Source organism: Carcharhinus amblyrhynchos, chromosome 13, assembly GCF_965287045.1.
Source record: "Carcharhinus amblyrhynchos chromosome 13, sCarAmb.v2.hapA, whole genome shotgun sequence".
In the NCBI taxonomy this organism is placed as follows: Eukaryota; Metazoa; Chordata; class Chondrichthyes; order Carcharhiniformes; family Carcharhinidae; genus Carcharhinus; species Carcharhinus amblyrhynchos.
In genome coordinates this window covers 40,501,328-40,524,107 of record NC_137336.1, presented here as the reverse complement: position 1 = coordinate 40,524,107, position 22,780 = coordinate 40,501,328, and the positions used below count along the sequence as shown (strand labels likewise).

At 41.3% G+C, this 22,780-nt stretch overlaps 1 protein-coding gene across 1 annotated transcript in view; it reads left to right on the top strand.

Annotated features, from left to right (window-relative positions):
- Positions 1–22,780, top strand: part of unc5a (unc-5 netrin receptor A) — a 229,492-nt gene that overhangs the window by 123,805 nt on the left and 82,907 nt on the right. Inside the window, exons 7-8 of the mRNA XM_080201104.1 lie at positions 8,888–9,067; positions 10,655–10,951. Coding sequence (XP_080057230.1) covers positions 8,888–9,067; positions 10,655–10,951 — 477 coding nt within the window. The remainder of the gene's footprint in view (positions 1–8,887; positions 9,068–10,654; positions 10,952–22,780) is intronic.

Below are 22,780 nucleotides of genomic sequence, written 5' to 3'. Positions count from 1 at the left end.
CTATCCATCCCATTCATCATCTTATATGTCATGCAGTAAAGGTGTTGTTTAAGCCCACCAATAATCTTATTCAACTATACTGTGTAAAAGTGAGCATTAGCAAAGCTGGATGCCTGGCTGCCTTTTGATCTGGTGTTGTATTTAAATTGAAGTCAGAGAAAAGCAAGTCCATGTGTTGTATACTAAAGTGATCAGCTCACTTTATCAGCAAAGATAAAAGAATAAAGAGATTGCTACACAGTAGGTTACATACCCAGCCTGTGGACCTTTATTAGATAGGGTCACTTGCTTACAGCCCAGGATAGAAGAGAATGTCTTTGATGATATTGCCAGGTAATCATGTGACACATTACACAGAGATGCGTTGATTTACAAACATAACACCATGTTTCAATGATCACCAGATGCACTAGTGTAACTTAAAATACAGGCCACCACTCTCAGCATAAATTGGAGTTTAAGAGAGTAGAAGATGGGAGGTCAACAGGGAGAGCATTCGTGTAATCAAGTCAAAAAGCGAACAGTGTCTGGCTAAAGATTTGAAACATGGAGGAACTGAAGTAGAAGCAAACTTGGGAGATGTTGATGAAGTGGAAGCAAATAATCTTTAACCAGCAGAAGAATGTGAAGTAGGGATGGTACCTGGTAAATGCGCAATGTTCAGCACCATTTGCCACTCCTAAGATATCCATGTCCATATTCGGCAACGTGTGGACAATATTCAGACTTGGGCTGATAAAAGGCAAACCATATTTGAGGCACACAAGGTAATATCACCAACAAGAGGGAATCTTACCATCTGTTTTTGATATTCAGTGGCATTACCAATGCTAGATCCCCCACTATCAACATCCTGGGGGTTACCATTTGACCACAAACTATAAGGGTGGCATGGTAGCACAGTGGTTGGCACTGCCACCTCACAGCGCCAGGGACCCAGGTTTGATTCCCTGCATGAGTCACTGTCTGTGCAAAGTCTGCACGTTCTCCCTGTATCTACATGCGTTTCCTCCAGATGCTCCAGTTTTTTTCCCAAAATCTGAAAGATGTGCTGGTTAGCTGCATTGGCCATGTTAAATTCTTCCCAAGTGTGCCTGAACAGATGCCAGAGTGTGGGGGGTTTCACAGTAACTTCTTTGCAGTGTTAATGTAGGCCAGCTTGTGACACTAATAAATAAACTTCAAACTAAACTGGATTAGCTACATAAATACTATGGCTACAACAGCAGGTCAGAAAGCTGAGAATTCTGCAGAAATTAACTCGCCTCCTGACTAAATTGTGCGGAGGATGTGGAGAGTCTACAGAAGGATCTAGAAAGGCTGGGCGAATGGGCCAGGAACTGGCAAATGAAATTTAATGTTGGCAAGTGCGAGGTGGTCCACTTTGGTAGGAATAATGGTAGGAAGGATTATTACTTACGTGGTGAAAAACTGCAGCAGGCGACGGTGCAGAGGGACCTCGGGGTCCTTGTGCATGAGTCGCAAAAACCCAGCTTGCAGGTGCAGCAGGTGGTCAGGAAGGCGAATGGGGTGCTGGCCTTCATAGCGAGGGGGATTGAATATAAAAGTAGGGAGGTCTTGCTGCGGCTGTATAGGGCATTGGTGAGGCCGCAGCTGGAGTACTGTGTGCAGTTTTGGGCGCCGTACTTACGCAAGGATATTTTGGCCTTGGAGGGAGTGCAGAGGAGGTTTACTAGGCTGATGCCGGAGTTGAGGGGGTTGAGCTATGAGGAGAGGCTGAATAAACTAGGCTTGTACTTGTTAGAGTTTAGAAGAATGAGGGGAGATCTCATTGAGACGTATAAGATGATGAATGGGATGGATAGGATAGAGGTGGAGAGACTCTTCCCGCTCAGAAAGGACAATAGGACTAGGGGGCACAGCCTCAAGATAAAGGGGGGGGGGGTGGTTTAGAACGGAGTTGAGGAAGAACTTCTTCACTCAAAGGGTGGTGAATCTCTGGAATTCTCTGCCCGTTGAAGTGGTGGAGGCTGCCTCGCTAAATATTTTTAAGACGCGGGTTGATGGGTTTTTGATAAGAGAAGGGATTAAGGGTTATGGGGAGAGGGCAGGAATGTGGAACTGAGCCACGACAGATCAGCCATGATCTTATTGAATGGCGGGGCAGGCTCGAAGGGCTAGATGGCCTACTCCTGCTCCTATTTCTTATGTTCTTATGTACTCAAATTCTGCTTGCCATCTACAAAACAGAAATCAGGAGTGTGATGGAGTACACGCCACTTCTTTGGATGAGTGCAGCTCCAACAAAACTCAAGAAGCTTAAACCATCCAGAACAAAGCAGCTTGCTTGATTGGCACTCCATTCACCGACACAGAGTGGCAGCAATTCATCAAGGCTCCTTCAACAGCACCTTCCAAATCTGCTAGCTTTATCAGCTGAAGGAAAAAGACTAGCAGATGCAAGGGAACGCCAGCACATTCACTCCCCTCAACGCTACACTCCATCTTGACTTGGAACTATCTTGCCCTTCTTTCACTGTCACTGGATCAGTTCTCTGAAACTCCCTCCTTATTAGCACCGTGGGTGGATTTGCACACATGGACTGCAAGAGTTCAAGAAAGTGGCTCACTACTACCCTCACAAGGGCAATTAGGGATGGGCAATAAATGCTGGCCTTGCCAGCGATGCCCACATCCCAGAAACAAACAAAAAAAATTGGGCAATTTAAAGCTCTTGTCTGAATTGAACAGAATGCCAGAGTTTCAAATTGTCATCTCCAGCATACTTAGGTGCCCGAGGAAGGAGTCAGAGGAAGAGATTGGAATATTTAAAAGGTGGCTGGAAGTGATGGAATTGGATTTGATCTTCTAAAATCCTGACAAAGTAAACTGTGAGTATCTGTGAGTTGGAGTCAGATAGATATTCTGATGGCTTGAAGGTGGTTAGAACATAGAACATATAACAGTACAACACAATACAGGCCCTTTGATCTTCGATGTTGTGCCAAGCTATGTCCAAACCTAAGGTCAAGCTGTCCCACTCCCTATCATTCTGGTGTGCTCCATGTGCCTTTCCAATAACTGCTTGAAAGTTCCTAAAGTGTCCAACTCCACTATCATAGCAGGCAGTGCATTCCACACCCCAACCACTCTGACTAAAGAACCTACCTCGGACATCTCTCCTATATCTCTCACCATGAACCTCATAATTATGCCCCCTAGTAACAGCTACATCCACTGAGGAAATAGTCTCCGAATGTCCACTCTATCTATCCCCCTCATCATCTTACAAACCTTTATTAAGTCGCCTCTCATTATCCTCCATTCTAAAGAGAAAAGCCCCGGCTCCCTCAACCTTTCCTCATAAAACCTACCCTCCAAACCAGGCAACATCCTGGTAAATCTCCTTCACACTCTTTCCAATGCTTTCACATCCTTCTTATAGTGAGGAGACCAGAACTGCACAAAATATTCCAAATGTGGTCTCACCAAGGTCCTGTACAGTTGCAGCATAACCCCACAGCTCTTAAACTCAAACCTCCTGTTAATAAACGCTAACACACTTCTTCACGGCTCTATTCACTTGATTGGCAACCTTCAGAGATTTGTGGATATAAACCCCAAGATCTCTCTGTTCCTCCACGTTCCTCAAAACCCTGCTGTTGTTCCTGAAATCCACATTCAAGTTTGTCCTACCAAAATGAATCACCTCACACTTATCTGAGTTAAATTTCATCTGCCACTTTTTGGCCCAGTGCTGCATCCTATCAATGTCTCTTTGCAGCCTGCAAGAGCCCTCCACCTCATCCACTACTCCACCAATCTTGGTGTCATCAGCAAATTTACTAACCCACCCTTCAGCCCCCTCTTCCAAGTCATTGCTAAAAATCACAAATAGCAGAGGACCCAGCACTGATCACTGTGGTACACTGCTGGTAACTGGCCTCCAGTCTGAAAATTTTCTGTCCACCACCACCCTCTGTCTTCTATGAGATAGCCAAGTTCTTATCTAATCAGCCAAATTTCCTTCTGTCCCACAACTTCTTACTTTCTTCATGACCATACCATGGGGAGCCTTATCAAACGCCTTACTAAAATCCATATATACGACATCAACTGCTCTACCTTCATCTTAGTCACCTCCTCAAAAAATTCAATCAAATTTGTGAGGCAAGCCTTACTCCTCACCAATCCATGCTGACTATCCCTGATTAAGCTGCATCTTTCCAAATGGTCATAAATTTTATCCCTCAGGACCTTTTCCAATAACTTACAGGTAGGTAGTTGAAAAAAGCGATAAACAGTGACTTGCAGACTGAAGTTGATCCACTGCATGTGGGCAATGGTATCAAGCAGCAAATACATAAGCTGACGGGCCCACCCAAGAATCAATCCTTGCTGAACTTCTGAGATGATGGTGTAGGGACTTGAAGATGAACCGTTATTGGCAGTAAGTTGGCTATAAATAGAGGTGAGTGAATAGAATAGTGCAGTTGATGATAATCAGACACTGTGGTGATGTTGAGTTGAGCAAATGCATCACAGGAACAGTTATAGGAGATGTCATTCATGACTGTAGGAAAGCTCTAAATTACATGCAGAAATGTTTAAATGAATATTTAATGCAATTTTCTGGATTCAACACGAAGATTGCAGTTTTTCAGTCCATTTTGACTCGGCCTGAGGAAAGCTGCATGATCAATGAAACTCTTAAGAGTGAATGGATTCTAAATATGTCTGATTCTTTTTTGCTATGAATATGTGAAATTATTTTTTCAAGGAGCAATTTTGATTTATCCTTGCCCAACAACGCCCTTCCCTTCACAAAAAAAAGACATTGTGTCACTGATATTATGTTAGGGATTAAAGGAACCGAAGAGTTAGCCAATGAAAAATAAATGGACATTCCCTCTGCAATTTTCACAGGGGCCTAAAGTTCCACTAGGTGCATGCTAGAGCACCATGTAGGTTGGCCTGCATGCGCCCATTATATAATATTGCATAATTGATGTGGTAAAAAATAAACGGAATTAGTCAAGAGATTGGTATCTCTCTTAAGTTACACCGATCATATTTGCCTTTATATCACCAATAATACCTCACTTCATGCCTGCCAATGACTGAAAGACATTAGATGAAATTCTCCAGCTCCCCAGCCGCGTGTTTCCCGCCGGCAGGATGTGGCATGTTGTTTGCCAGCGGCCGGATACTCTACACGATTGTCAATGGGAATTCCCATTGACGTCAACCCACGCTGGCGGGAAACCCCCAGACAGGGGTAGGCTGCTAGCGGGACCAGAGAATCCTGCTGGCGTGAATGTCCAGAGAATTCCAGCCAATATCCTCTGGAAGCTTCAGAACAGCAGGAAATTAATTGTGGAATTTCGGCGTCTTTGCAAGGTTACCTGCAGGCAACCTTCAACGGAGGCCTCAAATGATCTGTGGCAACCAATTTATCTCTTTTGTTCAATGCCTCGGGCTTTTTGCAGGCACAATGTGCAAATAGCAACAATGGAGGGATTTTAGAATGCGAATCAGTGAAACTCTTTCCCTTGTTTTTTCTCATACAAATTTAATGCAGCCTAATGTTAACTGCACCAACTACTTAAACAGGGATATCGTGTGATGTCTATCTGGCTATATGTCATTTACCTCCAGTTGCTGGGTTGTACTTGGCAATTCTTTACTTTCAACCCCACTTAGTATTTGACCAAAATTACTGAATGAATGGAATGCGTTTCTTTTGGACCTGACTAAAAGCTATCAACATCACAGCAGCCACACCCTTCAAAAGTCACCCTCCCCACATTGGACTAGATCCACAAGGGCAATAAATAATTTAGAAAATAAGCAAGCCGAGAAAAATTGAATGCAGACAGAAAACTACATTTCTGCCTAGATTTGCTGAAGAATAGCCACTCTCAATTGAATCACCACCCACAGGAAATTCACCTTTTGGTGACTGCAGTGAATTGTTAAAGACAGTCAGGCCACTGGATGAAGTATTTATAAATATATATATTGTATAGGAGAGCAGCTTCACAGACATCCCTGCTATCTCTACTTTAAAGAAAAACTTCTATGAGAAAGAAAAAGTTCAATCTGTACAGCTAGATCATTCTGAAACTGATGGTAAATTCTGATGCATTCATTGCACATAATGTGAAACAAGTGGATAACAGGGCTTGGAAAGTAAGCTGTTAGTCAAGCACAGTTTCTATAGAAGGACCGATCAATGATGTCACCCAACCTCAACTTTTCCATGCCCTTGGTGCATTGGTAAGGCTTTCATCTGTTTCGGTAACTAATTATTCCTGGAACAGGTCACTAGTCTGTCACCAGGAGCTTATAGGTTGAAGGGCTTTACAGCACATCAAGCATAGCCAGACTCACACTCGCAGAGACAAACTAAGGGGCAATTTAGCGTGGCCAATCCACCTAACTTGAATGTCTTTGAACTGCAGGAGGAAACCAGAGTACCCAGTGAAAATGCATGCAAACACAGGCAAACTCCACACAGACAGACACCAGGCCAGAATCAAAGCCTGGTCCCTGATTGTGAGACAGCAGCGCTAACCATTGCACCATCATGTCCTCCTATAGTTGTCGCTACCACACTGCTAAGAACATAAAAACATAAGAAATAGGAGCAGGAGTAGGCCATCTAGCCTTTTGAGCCTGCCCCGCCATTCAATAAGATCATGGCTGATCTGAAGTGGATCAGTTCCACTTTCCCGCTTTCTCCCCATAACCCTTAATTCCCTTGTCTATCAAAAACCTATCTACCCATGACTTAAATATATTTAGCGAGGTAGCCTCCACCACTTCAATGGGGAGAGAATTCCAGAGATTCACCACCCTTTGAGTGAAGAAGTTCCTCCTCAAATCTGATCTAAACTGACCCCCCTGCCCCTTATCTTGATGCCATGCCCTCTAGTCCTGCTATCCTTTCTAAGCGGGAAGAATTTCTCACCTCTCGCCTATCCATCCCCTTCATTATCTTATATGTCTCTATAAGATCCCCCCTCATCCTCCTAAACTCAACGAGTACAGACCTAGTCTATTTAGTCTCTCTTCATAGTCCAACGCCCTCATGTGGGGGACTTCTGACTGGTGGATTTCCCTGACTTTCTACTTCCTGTGATCTATGACCCAGAGCAAAAGGGCTTCGAAGCCAAGTTAACATTTAGTGTTTATTTTTACATTGTGTACAAATGGTAGGCCCTGATTAGCTTTCAATATTATGTTTGATGGTGCCCTCAAACATTGACTCCATCTTAATTTGCAATAGAAGGATGCCATATCAAATTGAAGGAAGCATGTGTAAATACTTGATCTGTATCAGAAAAGTAATTAGTCTGTCCCTGACATTGGGAGTTGACTCTGTTCTTCCATGCCAAATACCAGCGCTGACCAAACTGGTTCTGAGCAAAAGAGATAATCCATTACATTTTCTTGTTGGAAAAAGCTTGGTTCAATTGTTAGCACTCGTACTTCAAATAGTAGTTTGGTGGTGTAAGCTTCATTCCAGGACTCAAGCACATAATCTAGACTAACATTTCAATGTATGATGGAGTTCTGCATTTTTGGAGAAATTATCCTTTCATTGTGGGCCTGTCTTCCTATAAGTTGGCATAAAAGATATCATGGACATTATTTAAAGAAATGCCATTTGATCCGACCAAAAATCCTTCCCCAAATAATTGTGCAAAAACAAACTAATTGGTCATTCATGCCTGTGTAGGGTTGGTTTGCACAAAGGCCACAACTTTTAAACAATGTATTCTATTGAAAGGTTTTCAATGTACTGCCTTTATACAAATCTAAAGTTTTGGACCAGCCTTCTGATATGAAATTATGACTTTCATTTATGTTTATCTCACTTTAATAAAACATTTTGGCAGTCTATTATAAAGGACACACTAGTTTCAAACCTAGGCAGCAAATCTGAATTCAAGGTTGAAGGGATCTGTGACATCCTGTGCCTCATGAAATGAAAGTTCTTCCTTTTTGTTAGATTAAACAAAATGCATTTTCACAACTATATTAATTAATATGCTCCCTGGTGTGTGACAACATTTGATAATTATTCAGCATGTTGCTTTTTTTGTATGTTGCCATGACTCTACTTGAGAAGTGAATGGTTCACTTCCAAAACTTGTTTCCTTTAAGCAAATTCTGATGTCAGCTAATAGAAATCATACAACCTATTTACATGAATATCAATGCAGCAATACTGAAATTTGAATGTTCAAATTTGAATCAAAATAACAGTAACACTCTTGCATCTGAAAATCATAGAATTCCTACAGTGCAGGAAGAGGCCATTCAGCCCATTGAGCCTGCATCAACCTCAATCCCATCCAGGCCCTATTTCCGTAACCACACATATTTACCTGGCTAATCGCCCTAATACTAAGGTCAATTTTGCATGGCCAATCAACCTAACCCACATGTCTTTGAACTGTGGGAGGAAACTGGGACACCCAGAAGAAAACCACACAGGCACAGGGAGAATGTGCAAACTCCACGCAAACAGTGACCCCAGGCCAAAATTAAACATGGATCCCTGGAGCTGTGAGGCAGCAGTGATAACCATTGTGCCACCATGCTGTTGACTTTCTTCAACTGAGTTGCCAGTATGGTTAGAGATTTCAATTTTCATTTGTTTAACAAATTTCATTTTCTACCGAATAAAATATGCCTCGGGATTTAATATCCTACATTTCATTCCCTTAAATACAAGAATGCAATTCATGGTAGTAAGGGATAACCTGAAACGGTGAGTATTTTACTTAATATTTATTCATATTAACTTTGATTGTGGAACAATGTTCTAATCATTAGCTAACCATTCCTTATTTTGTGATAGGTAATATGCATTTTACTGATGGCTGAACTGTATTTTATCTTTTATCTTCTGCAGTGCCAGGTGATGTTGCACTGTACACTGGTGTTGTGGCAGTGGCTGTATGCCTTACGTTACTGCTAGTTGTAGTCATCCTTGTGTATCGAAAAAAACAGCAAGACTTCGATTCTGACGTGACTGACTCTTCAATTCTAACAACAGGATTCCAACCTGTGAACATTAAAACACCTAAACAAGGTTCGTCATTCCAATTTTTTGTGGTTAGTTTTTTTTCGAAAAGTGTTAAAATTAGCGTTAAGGTCAATATAAGCATGTGACAGACAAAGCTAGGCATGAGAACGAGAATTAAAAGTAACAGCAAAATATCCAAAAATAGACCCCTTACTTCCTGTCCAAAAGCACGCAGCACAAAATCCTGGCAAGATTTCTGCTGCTTGTCCAGCTATATGATTTAACTTGTGGGATTATCTGGATCTGAATCAGAATAATTCCAGAATTCAAAGACCACCTCTCAATTCCATCATGCTATGGTGCATTATCAGCTTGCCTTGTTAAGGTATCTAGTTACCAATTTTGCAATCTTGCATAAAGCTTCAACAATGACCATAGAATTGTTCCCAGAGAAAAACTTAGCCTGTCCCTGTTGAGGCAAACGAAAAAAATGATCTTGAGTGGCATCATTGAGATTCTATTGTGTTTAGTCCCATTAGGTTACCTATGTTGTGGAAGAAAGCATAGTTATGCTCTGTAATACACCAAATGTATATGTTGCCCAAACAGAACAATAATAATGATTTTGCAATCTCACATTCTCACTTTATACCATTTGATTGGAAAAACTTTCTTTAGATTATACATGCAATTTTTATCAGGTTCCATTTGCACCCACGTTGCTACAAAATCAGGAGTCGTGTTTGACCCAGTCAGTGGACTCTCACTTGTATGTTGTGAAGCCCCAAACTTGGCTGATTCCTTTGTGACGTGGGCTTGTGTGGGAAGAAAATCTTTCATGGAGTTGAAAGTAGACTATCCCAAATGAGGAAGAGAAGTTTGACAAACTCAGCCTCTCAGGGATGTTAAAGTTAATTTATTTGTCACAAGTAGGCTTACATTAACACCGCAATGAAGTTACTGTGAAAATTCCCTAGCCACCACACATTGGTGCCTATTCGGGGTCACTGAGGGAGAATTTAGCATGGCCAAAGTACCTAACCAGTACATCTTTAGGACTGTGGGAGAAAACTGGAGCAAATCCATGCAGACACAAGGAGAATGTGCAAACTCCACACAGACAGTGACCCAATCCGGGAATTGAACCCGGATCCCTGGCACTGTGAGGCAGCAGTGCTAACCACTGGGCCACCATACAGTAGTAATTGAATATATTGCACTCACATTTTTGAACCAAAATGTCCCAGCAATTGTAGCACGTGTAGAATTTCTGAAGTAGAAGTTCAGTAGTTGTTCCCTCTATAATGAAGTACAAAAACAATTACTAACAAATAAATGCCCATGAATTTGACATAGCAGAATGGTGTCAATTGACTATTTATTATTTACACATAATTCAAACGATTAGGAGATTGAGAATTGACCCGTGCACATAATATAACCTTAAAGTCAGAGTTCAATGTGAACAACACTGCCTGTATTTTATTGTAATCTTGTGACATTTGAAAATCCTTTCATTGTAAATCCTATTGAATGATGCAGCCAGTATTCAGAGGGCACATAATTACCTTGTACTGCTGTAGAAAGAATGTTCAATAATCCTTGAAATGCAAAGTATTTTTCACAGTGGCTTGTCTGTTTTCATTCTGATAGATAACTCCCATTTGCTTACAATCCAGCCTGACCTCACAAGTACATCAGCATACCAAGGCTCCATCCGTTCACGACAGGATATCACAGACAAGATTCCAATGACTAACTCTCCCCTTCTGGACCGGCTTGCAAATGAAAGACATACATTACGTAATGGTACAGCACATTCCGACACTCTAAACCTTATGGCAAGACTCTCGATGCAAATGAACTCTAAGTCATTATTGAGGGACGCTTCAAATACTGCCTTTGGAACATTTAATTTTTTAGGTGGCCGTCTTACCATTCCAAACAGAGGTAAGTTGGATATCAATTAATAACTGTTGCCAACTTTAGAGATACTAGTTGTGTGAACTTGATTTGCTATTAATAACTTTGCATTGCTGAATCTACAGTACATTTATAACAAATTTAAAAACTGGTTAGTATTAATATTAATCACTATTTTATAATACATACATTTAGTTACAGTAATTTTTTTTTACAAATAGTCACGGAAAAATTGCAATTTATAATCTTAAAAATATTATTAATTTTATCCTAAGTGCCTTTTTCTAAAAATGTGATTTGGACTGTTGAGTTTAATCCTTTTTTTTTCATTTGTACTTGCAATGTGGATGTCACTGGCTAGGCCATCATTTTTTGCCCTAATTGTCCTTTGGAAGATAGTGATGAGCCAGCTTCTTGAACTGCTGCAGTTCATCTTGTGTATGTACTCCCAGAGTGCTGTTAGGGAGGGAGTTCCAAGATTCTGACCCTGCAACAGTGAAAGAATGGTGGTATAGCTCCAAGTTAAGATGGTATGTGGCCGAGAGGGAAACTCGCAGTTGGTGATGTTCCCATGAACCTACTGCCCTTGTCCCCTCTTAATGGTATAGGTCACAGGTTTGGAAGGCACTGACAAAGAAGTCTTGGTTATGTTGCTACAGTGCATCTTGTAGATGGAATGCACGGTTGCTACTGTACATTGGTGGTGGTGGGAGTAAATGTTTAAATGGTGGATGGGGTGCTAATCAAGTGAGCTGCTTTGTCTAGGGTTGTGTCGAGTGTTGTTGGAGCTGCATTGATCCAGGCAAATGGAGAGTATTCCATCAACTTCTAATTTGTGCTTTGTCGATTTTCGTTGCAAGCTAGAAACTAATGGTGTTTGAGATAATATTCTGCATTGATAGATGATTAGCAGCCATCAGAGAGTAGCAATAGAGGCGTCTTTCTCAGGTTGGAGGGCAGTACCAGTGGAATGACACAGAAACCGGTGCAGGACCACAGCTCTTCATAATATATATCAATGATTAAGAGGAAGGAACAGTGTGTACGGTGACCAAATTTGCAGATGATAGAAAGTTTGGAGGGAAGGCAGGTTACAAGGAGGATATAAATAGATTGCAGAGAGATATTGACAAGGTAAGTAAGTGAGCAGAAAATTGGCAAATGGAATTCAATGTGAAATTCAGTTGGGGTGGTACAATGATTAGCATTGCTGCCTCACAGTGTCAGGGACCTGGGTGTGAAACCAGCCTTGGGTAACTGTGTGGAGTTTGCATGTTCTTCCCTTCTCGTCATGGGTTTCCTCCCATAGTCCAAAAATGTGCAGGTTGGATTGATTGGCTATGCTAAATTGCCCCTTAGTGTCCAAAGATGTCTGGGTTAGGTGAATTAGCCATGGTAAATGCATGTGGTTAGGGGGAAAGGGGTGAGGGGTGGGGTGGGGTGGGGGGGGGGGTGGTGGTGGCAGTGGGCCTGGGTAAGACGCTCTTTGTTGGTACAATTTCAATGGGCTAAATAGCCTCCTTCTGCATTGTAGGGGTTGAATGGAAAAACGTGAGATTGCTCATTTTGGAAGAAATAATGGGAGGGCGGATTATTATTTAAATGGAAAGAGACTGCAGAAAACTGTAACAGAAAGGGATTTGGGGGTCCCTGTTCATGAAAGCCAGAAAGCTATCATACAAGTGCAGAAGGTAAGGCAAACAGGGAAGGCAAATGGAATGCTGTGTTTATTTCAAGGGGGCTGGAGTATAAAAATAGAGGTGTTGTGGCACAGTAGCACAATGGTTAGTACTGCTGCTTCACAGTTCCAGGGACCTGGGTTAAATTCCCAGCTTGGGTCACTGTCTGTGTGGAGTTTGCACATTCTCCTCGCATCTGTATGGGTTTCCTCTGGGTGCCCTGGTTTCTTCCCACAGTCCAAAGATGTGTGGGTTAGATTGATTGGCCATGCTAAAATTGCCCCTTAGTGTCCTGAGATGCGTAGGTTAGAGAGATTAGTGGGTAGATGTATAGCGATATGGGGGTAGGGCCTGGGTGGGACTGTGGTCGGTGCAGACTCAATGGGCCAGATGGCCTCTTTCTGCACTGTAGGGTTTCTATGATTTCTATGAACTGCACCAACTAGTAGTGAGACCACAGTTAGAATACGTGTATAGTTTTGGGCCCCAGATTTAACAAAAGATGTAGTATCATTGGAGGCAGTGCAAAGGAGATTTACCAGGCTGATCCCAAGTATGGAGAAGCTTCCTTATGAGGAAAGATTAAACAGGTTGGGTGAGATTTTCCAGCCATGCCAATCCCAAAACTGGAAAACCATGCCCGATGTCAACAGACATTTGCATGCCCCGCTCCCCCCCAACCACTACAATTCCCATGGTGGGTGGGATGGGAAAATTCCTGTGGTTGTGTCTGTACTCTTAGGAGTTCAGAAGAATGAGAGGTGATATGATTGAAACACATAAGATTCTTGGGTGTTAGACAAGGTAAATGTTAGGGGGATGTTTCCACTCATGGGAGAGCATAGGTCCAGAGGATAGAGTTGCAAAATAAGAGGGCATTCATTTAATTTGGGATTTGAGGAATAATTTAATCTCTCAATGAGTGGTGAATCTTTGGAATTCTTTACACCAGGAAGCTGTGGAGGCTGAGTCCTTGAATATTTTCGTGGCTGAGATTGATAGGTCGTTAATCAGTAGAGGAATTAAGGGTTGCGGCGATAAGGCCGGAAAGTGGATGAGTGAGTGTTAGATCCTGTTAAATTGCAGAGCAGGTTTGAAGGACTGAATGGCCAACTCCTGTTCCTATTTCTTATCGTCTCATGGAGGAGGTCAAGATGGATCACCCACTCAGCACTTCTGGCTGAAGATTGTTACAGATGCTCCAGATTTATTTTTTGCACTGATGTACTTGGTTCTACTATCATTGAGGATTGAGACATTCACTGAGTTGTTTAATTGTCCACCATCACTCATGGCTAGATGTGACCAGAATGCAGAGCTGACGAATGATCCATTGTATGTAGGATTGCTTAGCACTGTGTATTAGTTGCTGCTTGTGTTGTTTGGCACTCAAGTAGTCCTGTGTTGAAGCTTCACCAGGTTGACACCTCACTTTTAGGTATTCCAGGTGTTGCTCTTGGCATGCCCTCCTTCACTTTTCATTGAAGCAGGGTTGAATCCCTAGCTTGGTACTCATGGTAGAGCGGGATATACCAAAACAGTAAGGTTACAGATTATAATTGAGTGCAATTCTGCTGATGCTGATAGCCCATAGCAACTCATGGATGTCCAGTCTTGGGTTGCTAGATCTGTTTGAAATCCATCCCATTTAACACGCTGGTAGCGCCATACAACATGATGGATGCGAAGATGGGGCTGAACTTTCACAAGGACTGTGTGGTTATCACACAACTGATACTGTCATGGGCAGAATGCATTTACGGCATGCAAGTTGGTGACGACGAGGTCAAGTATGTTTTTCCACTCAACGCATTGGAAGGTATCCTTAATATAATGATGGGACTTTGTCTCCACAAGTCTGTGCAGTGGCCACACAATCGATATTGTCCTGCGTGCATCTGCGGCAGATTGGTGAATATGAGGTCAAGTTTATTTTTCCCTCTTGTTGGTTCCTTCATCACTTGCCACAGACGCAGTCTAGTAGATATCCTTTAGGACTCAACCAGCTTGTCTGTGGTGGTGCTACTGAGCCACACAGAAGTCCCCCATCCAGAGTATATTCTGCACCTTTTCCACCCTCGGTCTTCCTGTTCAACCTGGAGGAATACAGATTGGATGGCAGTATATAGTAATTAGCAGGAAATTTCGTTGTCCATGTTTGACCTGATGGTCCAGAGTTAATGTTAAGGACACCTTGGGCATCTCCCTCCCGACTGTATATCACTGTGCCACCATCTCTGCAGGGTCTAGCCTGCCAGTGGGATACAATGGTGATATCTGGGACATTGTCCATAGGGCATGATTCCATGAGTACGTAAGGCTTAACTAGTCTGTAAGACAGCTCTTCTTATGTTGGCACAAGCCCCCAGATGTTAGTAAGGAGGACTTTGCAGGGCTGACAGGGCTGGGATTGGCATTGTCATTTCCAGTGCCTTGGTCAATGTCGGGTTATCCATCCAGTTTTATTCCTTTTTGTAGACTTTGTTGCAGTTTATTACAACCAAGTGCCTTGTTGGGCCATTTCATAGGGAATTTAAGAGTCAACCACATTGCTGTAGATCTGGGGTCATGTGTAGGCCAGACCAGGTAAGGATGGCAGATTTCCTTCCCTAGAGTACATGAGTGAACAAGATGGGTTTCTATGACAATCAATAATGGTTTCATGCTCATTAGACTTTTAATCCCAAATTTTACGTTGAATTCAAATTCCACTAATTGACATGCTGAATTTCTTCAAATCCAGGGCCCCAGAATATTAACCTAGGTCTCTGGATTATTAGTCCAGCTACAATACCACTATGTCATTGCCTCCCTGCCTCCCCTGCAACAAATATTACACTGATACAATCTTGAGGCAATATATATTTCTGCCCTTTGTTTCTCCATTTTCTAATTTGTAACCATGCCCAAACACACTTGTGTCCAGTGTGCTTGGTTGTGAACTTCAAACATCTGGATCGTGTACTTAAAACCAATGTTGTTACAAAGAACCAGTGAAGATAAAGCAATCAAACTTTCCATGTCAGCAGTGTTGTGAGGCAAGTTTAGACCATGGTGAATAGCTGTTTTCATTGTTCTGCTTTGCTGGCAAGTGTAAAGTGACCCAAAATCAGTCTTTGCCAAGCAAGGAACTAAATACAACATATAGTGATTGTTTGCACCTGTTCTCGAATATTTGAAGAAATATCATTAACTGCGCCCAACTCAAGTCACCTGAGTATTTTGTGCAATCTAAGTGAAATGCTTAGGCTACAGTCGGCAACAGCAAAGTCTTAATGAGTGGAATCATTAATTCAGGCTCAGAATTTCATTGTTTGAGCATTTTCTTGCAAATACTTCAGATAGTATTACAGTTACATGACCTTGCTCAGATTAGACAACTTCTGCAGTTTTAAATTGTAGCTTTCCTCATTAATAGGTGATTTTGTTTTCATTGTCCTGTTCTGGTGAGGAATTTTGTTTCAATTTATTGTTTGAACAATATATCTGGCAATTATATATAATGCTAAATGAAACTATTCACAGCAAAGAAAAGGAGATCTGGGTGTTGATATTTATATTGAATTCAATTTTTTGTTAGACATATGGACATAACTTAGCCTCCCAAAGAGAACCATTATATTGATTGATGTGATTAAAATGATTTGTAATGCCATACTACACCTCACTTTAAAAAAAACTTTGAAATGTGAAGCTGAACACAATCCATCATCAAAAATATAAATGTAAAGGTACACCCAAAGGATTCAGAAGTGACAAGTGTTAATGAATGAAACCAACTGAAGTGAAATGCAATGAATTACATTACGCATGTGCATTATCAAAAGGTGCTTGATAATTGCCGCAAAAGAAACTCATTAAAAAATCAGGGCATGCTGTACTTAATGGATTGTAGAAACATCAATAGCAATTTGGTTAGAGCAGAGGAAATAGGGGAGACTGGCCAGTGGGTGTTTTTTTTGCGAGTGGAGGATATTAGCAGTTGTTAGGCTAAAGTTAGAATTGCTTCTCCGTTTGAGGTGCTTTACTTTAGAAAGTACGTAACAGCCATAGATAGGATGCGGAAGAGAGCAATTAAAGTGATACCAGAGCTAAAAGGCTTTACTTACAAGGAAAGTCATGCAGAAATGAGTTTACACCAATTAGTGCAAAACAAGCTCTGGGCAAATCAGCAAGCATTTCGCACCACACCAGATTCTACTTTTGATTTGGTTTCAATTATTTTATTATAGACCAGTTTCCTATTTAGTAAAAGAGCCCTAGGATTTTTCCTCCCGTATGTTTTTGCTTGGTCTCTTCATGGTCCTTGATGCCTGCTGAGGTTGTTAGAACAAGGTACCCAAACTGACGGAAAGGCAGTGGACCATTTTGCCACCTTTCTATCTCCTTTATTTGAACATCAAATCTGGGGCTAATGACAGCACACTTGTTCATCTGCTTGTAAGATTAACAACTATTTTCCCATCCCTGTGGTCATCAGTAATCTCAAACCCTCTGATTGAAGTCAGTGTGAAAGGAAATGGTGACCAAAGTAAAATGAGGTGTTGATTCTTTGTTAGCCCATTTTCCCCTCCTGATTAGAACATGTCTGTCCAATCTTTTCATGTAAAGGGCCGCATTTAATTTTTTTCTGCACTCGAGCTAAGGAGCAAATTTCAGGAAGACATGGTTCAGCACGACATTGAACACCAATTTAAAAGACATAGATTGATCATTTTAAACACAATAATTAATAAACTGGCTATTAAAATGTGCCAAAAGCTATTAGCTAATAAAATTTGCTTTAAAATTTTGCGAAAGAAGCAGGAGACAGAGTAGGCCCCAAGTCCTGATTGTCAGGGAAGGGGTGGGGACCAGGCCTGAGCTAAGGAATTGTATTTAACTAACACTCTGAGGAGAAGGAAGGGGAAGAGGTGAAGTGTGATTGTGAGTGTGTGTGACACAATCCCAGCCATGCATTCACCTTCACTCACCTCATATGCACACACACACTCACTCATACATATTTACCCACACACATAGACTCGAACACACAGATCAGGATTTTTAGGATGACAGTGTGCTCTTTCCCGCCCTGAAGACACTGCCTGCCCTGGAACTTCTGCCCCTCACTTGGGAGAAAATGCTGCCTTAGAGAGCCACCAGCCAGTTACTGATGAGCGTATCGGCAGCAAACATGGGGGAGAAACAGTGTGTGACTGGCGAATCGACTCCTTGCAGAGCTGTTGCTTCTATTTGCCTGTATTTTGAATGCTGATTCAGTTGGCTGGATAGAGATAGTTTTGCCATATTGTGATCCATTGGCCATACGTTGAATATTCCTGGTGTAGAAAGATTTCATGCTCTGGGACACCTTTCATGAGAACAAGAAACAAATTGATACAAGTGTTGAAAACTATATGGGGTTTTGATAAGATAACTCAGGATAAACTATTTCCAATGGTTGTAAGATTGTAACCCAAAGAGTATAAATTTAAGATAATCATCAAATAGATGAAGGCAAATGTTTGTAGTTTTATGAAGAAGGGTGTTCTATCAGAAACTGTGGTTGAAGCAAAATCTATAATTCCTTTTAACACTTTGGAAAAATTAGAAGAGTATAGGGAAAAGTTTGGAAGATAACGTTTAGCGAGCCACCAGATTCGATGGACCGAATGATCTGTCTTTGTGCTGTACAACTCTGCCATTCTTGCATCAAGTTGTTTCTACAACTTTTCTGCCCAATCCAATATCCTATTCATGCCCCTGGATGTATTTTATCATCCTCTTCATTGTTCGCTAGCCTTACTTTGTATGATTAATACATATTGATATATCCAGTTCCAAGTCATCTACATTTATCAAGAGCAAAAGTGAACACAGCACCAAATAAACCTCTTTGAATCAGAACAGCAGCCATTAATGTTAACCATTTATTTCTTGTCCAACACCCAAGTTTCTATACACACTCCAACCATGCTTAATGATTTTGTAATATTCTGAACTTTCTGAATTATAACTTTCTGAAAATCCATATGTGCTACATTGACTGCTCCCTCTTCATCAGCAGAATCACTCACTGTAGGTCCTCTTAAAATTTTAAACCCACTGGCGGAGAGAGATTAAGCCTTCCCCTTAAGAATCATCAGAAGTCTGATCAGTCAGTTCTGTCACACCCTGCACACTTTCAATTTTCATTTAAGTATCAATGCTACTTTACTCTAACTATAATCTTTCTCAGTTCCATTGAACTATCCTTGCACATTGAGGAATTATGCAAGTCACTCTGTTATGCAAGAAAGGTGATTCTTACATAAGAGTCCTCCATAAAATCTGTTGTTTACTGAGGATAGAGTGGCTGAATGTCTTGAAAAGTTTCAGCTGATGCCAGGAAACCACAGTGGATTTGGATAGGAATCAAAGAATCCCTACAGCGCAGAAGGAGGCCATTCAGCCCATCGAGTCTGCACCAACAACAATCCCACCCAGCCCTATCTCTGTATTCCCACATATTTACCCTGCTAATCTCCCTGATGCTAAAGGGCAATTTCGCATGGCTAATCCACCTAATCCGCACATCTTTAGAATGTGGGAGAAAACCAGAGCGCCTGGGGGAAACACACGAAGACACAGGAAGAATGTACAGACTCCACACGGACAACACCTGAGGTCGGAATTGAATCTGGGTCCCTGGTGCTGTGAGGCAGCAGTGCTAACCACTGTGCTACTGTGCCACGCAGGGGATACCCATAGGTTAGGTCATGCCTGACCAATCTGGTTGAAGTTTTTGATGAGGTGCACTAAGATTATCTATAGGTGTTATTTATATAGATTTCCTAAAAGTACTTAATAAAATCATCCATACTAGACTGTTACCTAAAGTTAAAGCTTTGTATTGAAAATAAATTATTGAACCATTTAGAAAGTAGACTGAACAATAGAAGACAGTCAAGATAATAGCTAAGTACTCTCATAGGAAGAGAGTGACTAGTGTTTTGTGACTAGGATTGACAGAGGATGTGTGTTGGAACCTTACTATTCAATGCATGATTTAATGTCTTAGGTGAACAGGTAGTAAGTTACATACCTAAATTTGCTGACAGCACAAAGATAAGTTATAAGAGATGTGGATGGAGGCCTAACATTAGAAGGAGGTACTCATAAAGTAAGTGAATAGACAAAACTGTCACAAATGGACACCAATGTAGGCGAAAATGGGCTCATCCGCTTTGGACCAAAAAATGATAGAACAAGGTTTTTTTCCAATGAGGAAATGCTAGAAACAGTTGAGATTCAAAAAGACGTAAGAACATACAAAATAAAAAAGTAGACTATTCAGCCCTTTTAGCCTGCTGCACCATTCAATGAGATCAAGGTTGATGTTCAATTTCTGCATTCAAATTCATTGCTTTCCTGCACTATCCCCATAACCCTTGACGTTTTTAGTAGGTAGCAATTGATTGTTTTCAGTCTTTGACATGCTCAACAACTGAGCCCCCACACCTGATGAAAGCAGATGCTAGAATCTGAAACAAAAACAGAAAATGCTGGAAAATCTCAGCAGGTCTGATAGCATCTGTGGAGAGAGAATAGAGCCAACATTTCGAGTCAAGATGTCACTTTGTCAGAGCCTCCACACCTTTGGGGACAGAGAATTCCAAAGATACACCATCCGCTGAGTGAAGAAATTCCTCCTCACCTCAGTCCTAAATGACTTGCCCCTTATCCTGAGATTGTGTCTCCAGCTTCTAGGAACTCTATCCATCCTTCCTGCATCTGCCGTATTGAGACTTTGAATGTTGAGAAACACAGAGCATTAAACTATCATGAACTGAAACAGAAAGTAATCAAAAAATACTAATAGAATTCTGAAATTTAGAGCTAGAGGACGACATGCAAGAGCATAGAATTCACACCATGGCTACACCACATCTGGAGCACTGCAAGCGAGTTCTGGACATCACACCTTAGGAGGGCGATATTGGCCTTGGTGAGAGTGCAGTATAGATTAACCAGAATGATACCTGATCTCCAAGGTTTAAATTATAAGGAAAGATTGCACAAAATAGAGTTGCTTTCCCTGGAATTAATAAGGTAAGGTGCTGATTTGTTTGAAGGCTTCAAGATATTAATGGAAACAGATGGGATGTACAGAGAAACATTCTTTGCACTAGTTGGGGAGGCTAGTACTAGGGGGCATTGCCAGACTTTTCAGTAGTACAATTAGGAAACATTTCTACACACAACAGGAGATAGATATGGGCGGCACGGTGGCACAGTGATTAGCACTGCTGCCTCACAGCACCATGGACCTGGGTTCGATTCCCAGTTTGGGTCACTGTTTGTTCTCCCCGTGTCTGAGTGGGTTTCCTCCGGGTGCTCCGGTTTCCTCCCACAGTCTGAAAGACGTGCTGGTTAAGTGCATTGCCATGCTGAATTCTCCCTCAGTGTACCTGAATAGGCGCAGGAGTGTGGTGACAAGGGGATTTTCATAATAATTTAGTTGCAGTGTTAATGTAAGCCTACTGGTGACTAATAAATAAACTTTACAAGTTTAGAACTCACATTGGCAAACAGGAATTGATGTTAAGTCAACTATTAATTTAAAACTGAGATTGATAAATTTTTGTTAACCAAAAGTAGTTAACTTATGGGACAAAAATACATTAAGTCACAAATCAGTCATTGTCTCATTGAATGGCATAACAAACTCAAGGGGCTGAATGATCTACTCCTGTTCCTATGTCTTATGTTCAGTTCCCGAGTTAGTGAGGAGGGTTATTGTTTTAAAATTGTCACTAAGACAGTATTAAAAGAGATAGAGAAATGTTGTTGCGTAGAGACATTTGAGCATAATTTTGCTGGAGAACTACAAAACTAAAAAATCCTGCCCAGTGTGAAAGACCTTTGTATGGTCCGCCTCCCGCCTGCTATGATTCCCATGGCGGCGGGATGAGAAAACGCTCCCTATGCTATCGTCTGCATGGTCACGTGCATGCTATCAATTATTACCTGTTCTTTAAGGAATGCAGCCTGACAGTAACAGTGAAGGGCTTACTTGTCTTGCCAGGTGTTTCCTATATGGAAATAGATGATTTGAGAGGTTGAGGTAAATAATCATCTGTGACATGCATAATGTACATGCACTGCAGGTTTGTTGATTTGGCAAACATCCCCTGCTGTTTGCTGGGACAATTTTGTTACATAAAATATCAAGACTCTGGCTACTTCACTGTAACTGAGAAAGCTGTTCTTGTTGAAGTAATCTGGCTGTAGGAAAGTACAAAGTGATGTTGTTTTTGAGGAGCTGTATATGAATCAGCCTTCGTTAATCTTCGTCAAAATGTACCTATCTTGCTGTGATTCTCCACCCCATGTTGCCAGAGTAATACTCATAACTTATTTGAATGCAACAAAAAATGACATTGCTTGGGGAAACAAGCACAGACAACACGTAGACCACCGTTTTAAAGCATTTGTCAGTAAGACTGAAATATGTTTCATTAATGTCATTTCTCCCACTATAACAGTTAAGGGTTTTGGCAATGCCTGCCAAAGAACTGCACAGAAATCAGAAAGACACCTCGAATAATAAGAACTCAACTGAAGAAAAAGGTGTTACGTGCTGCACCCGTCCTAAATGGACGCTGAACATCTGTAGCACTAGTCAGGCGATCCAAATGTAGTAATGGGAGCATCTTGTAATTTAAGTAAACATTGAGGTGTTACCGACCCTAATGCGCAACAGATGTGCAAGCTGTAAGACATTCATAAGTCATTTAATAATACACATTAAAGATCCGTATTTAGAAGGCCTCAGAACTACCTAATGTTAAAAATCAATTCCAGATGTGTTGTAGTGTTTTCTGAAGATTGTCTTACTGAGCCTCTAATCTGAATAATGAGGAAAAATATTGCTTGGAGATAAAGCTCAGAGGTCCGCTGATTAAATGCTTCTGACAAAGCAACTAAATGCTGAAATTCCCGAGCAGCGCAGGAATTTGTAATGAGATTAATTTTCATGGGCATCTCAAGGCAGTTAAATTTGTAACCACCTTATTTATGTGGATACCATCAGAAGTAGAACTTATTTTATCTTTTCGTGGGATGCAGGCATCATGGCAAGGCGAGCATTTATTGTTAATTGCTAATTGCCCTTGAGAAGTTGACTTACTCAGTCATTTCAGAGGCAGTTAAG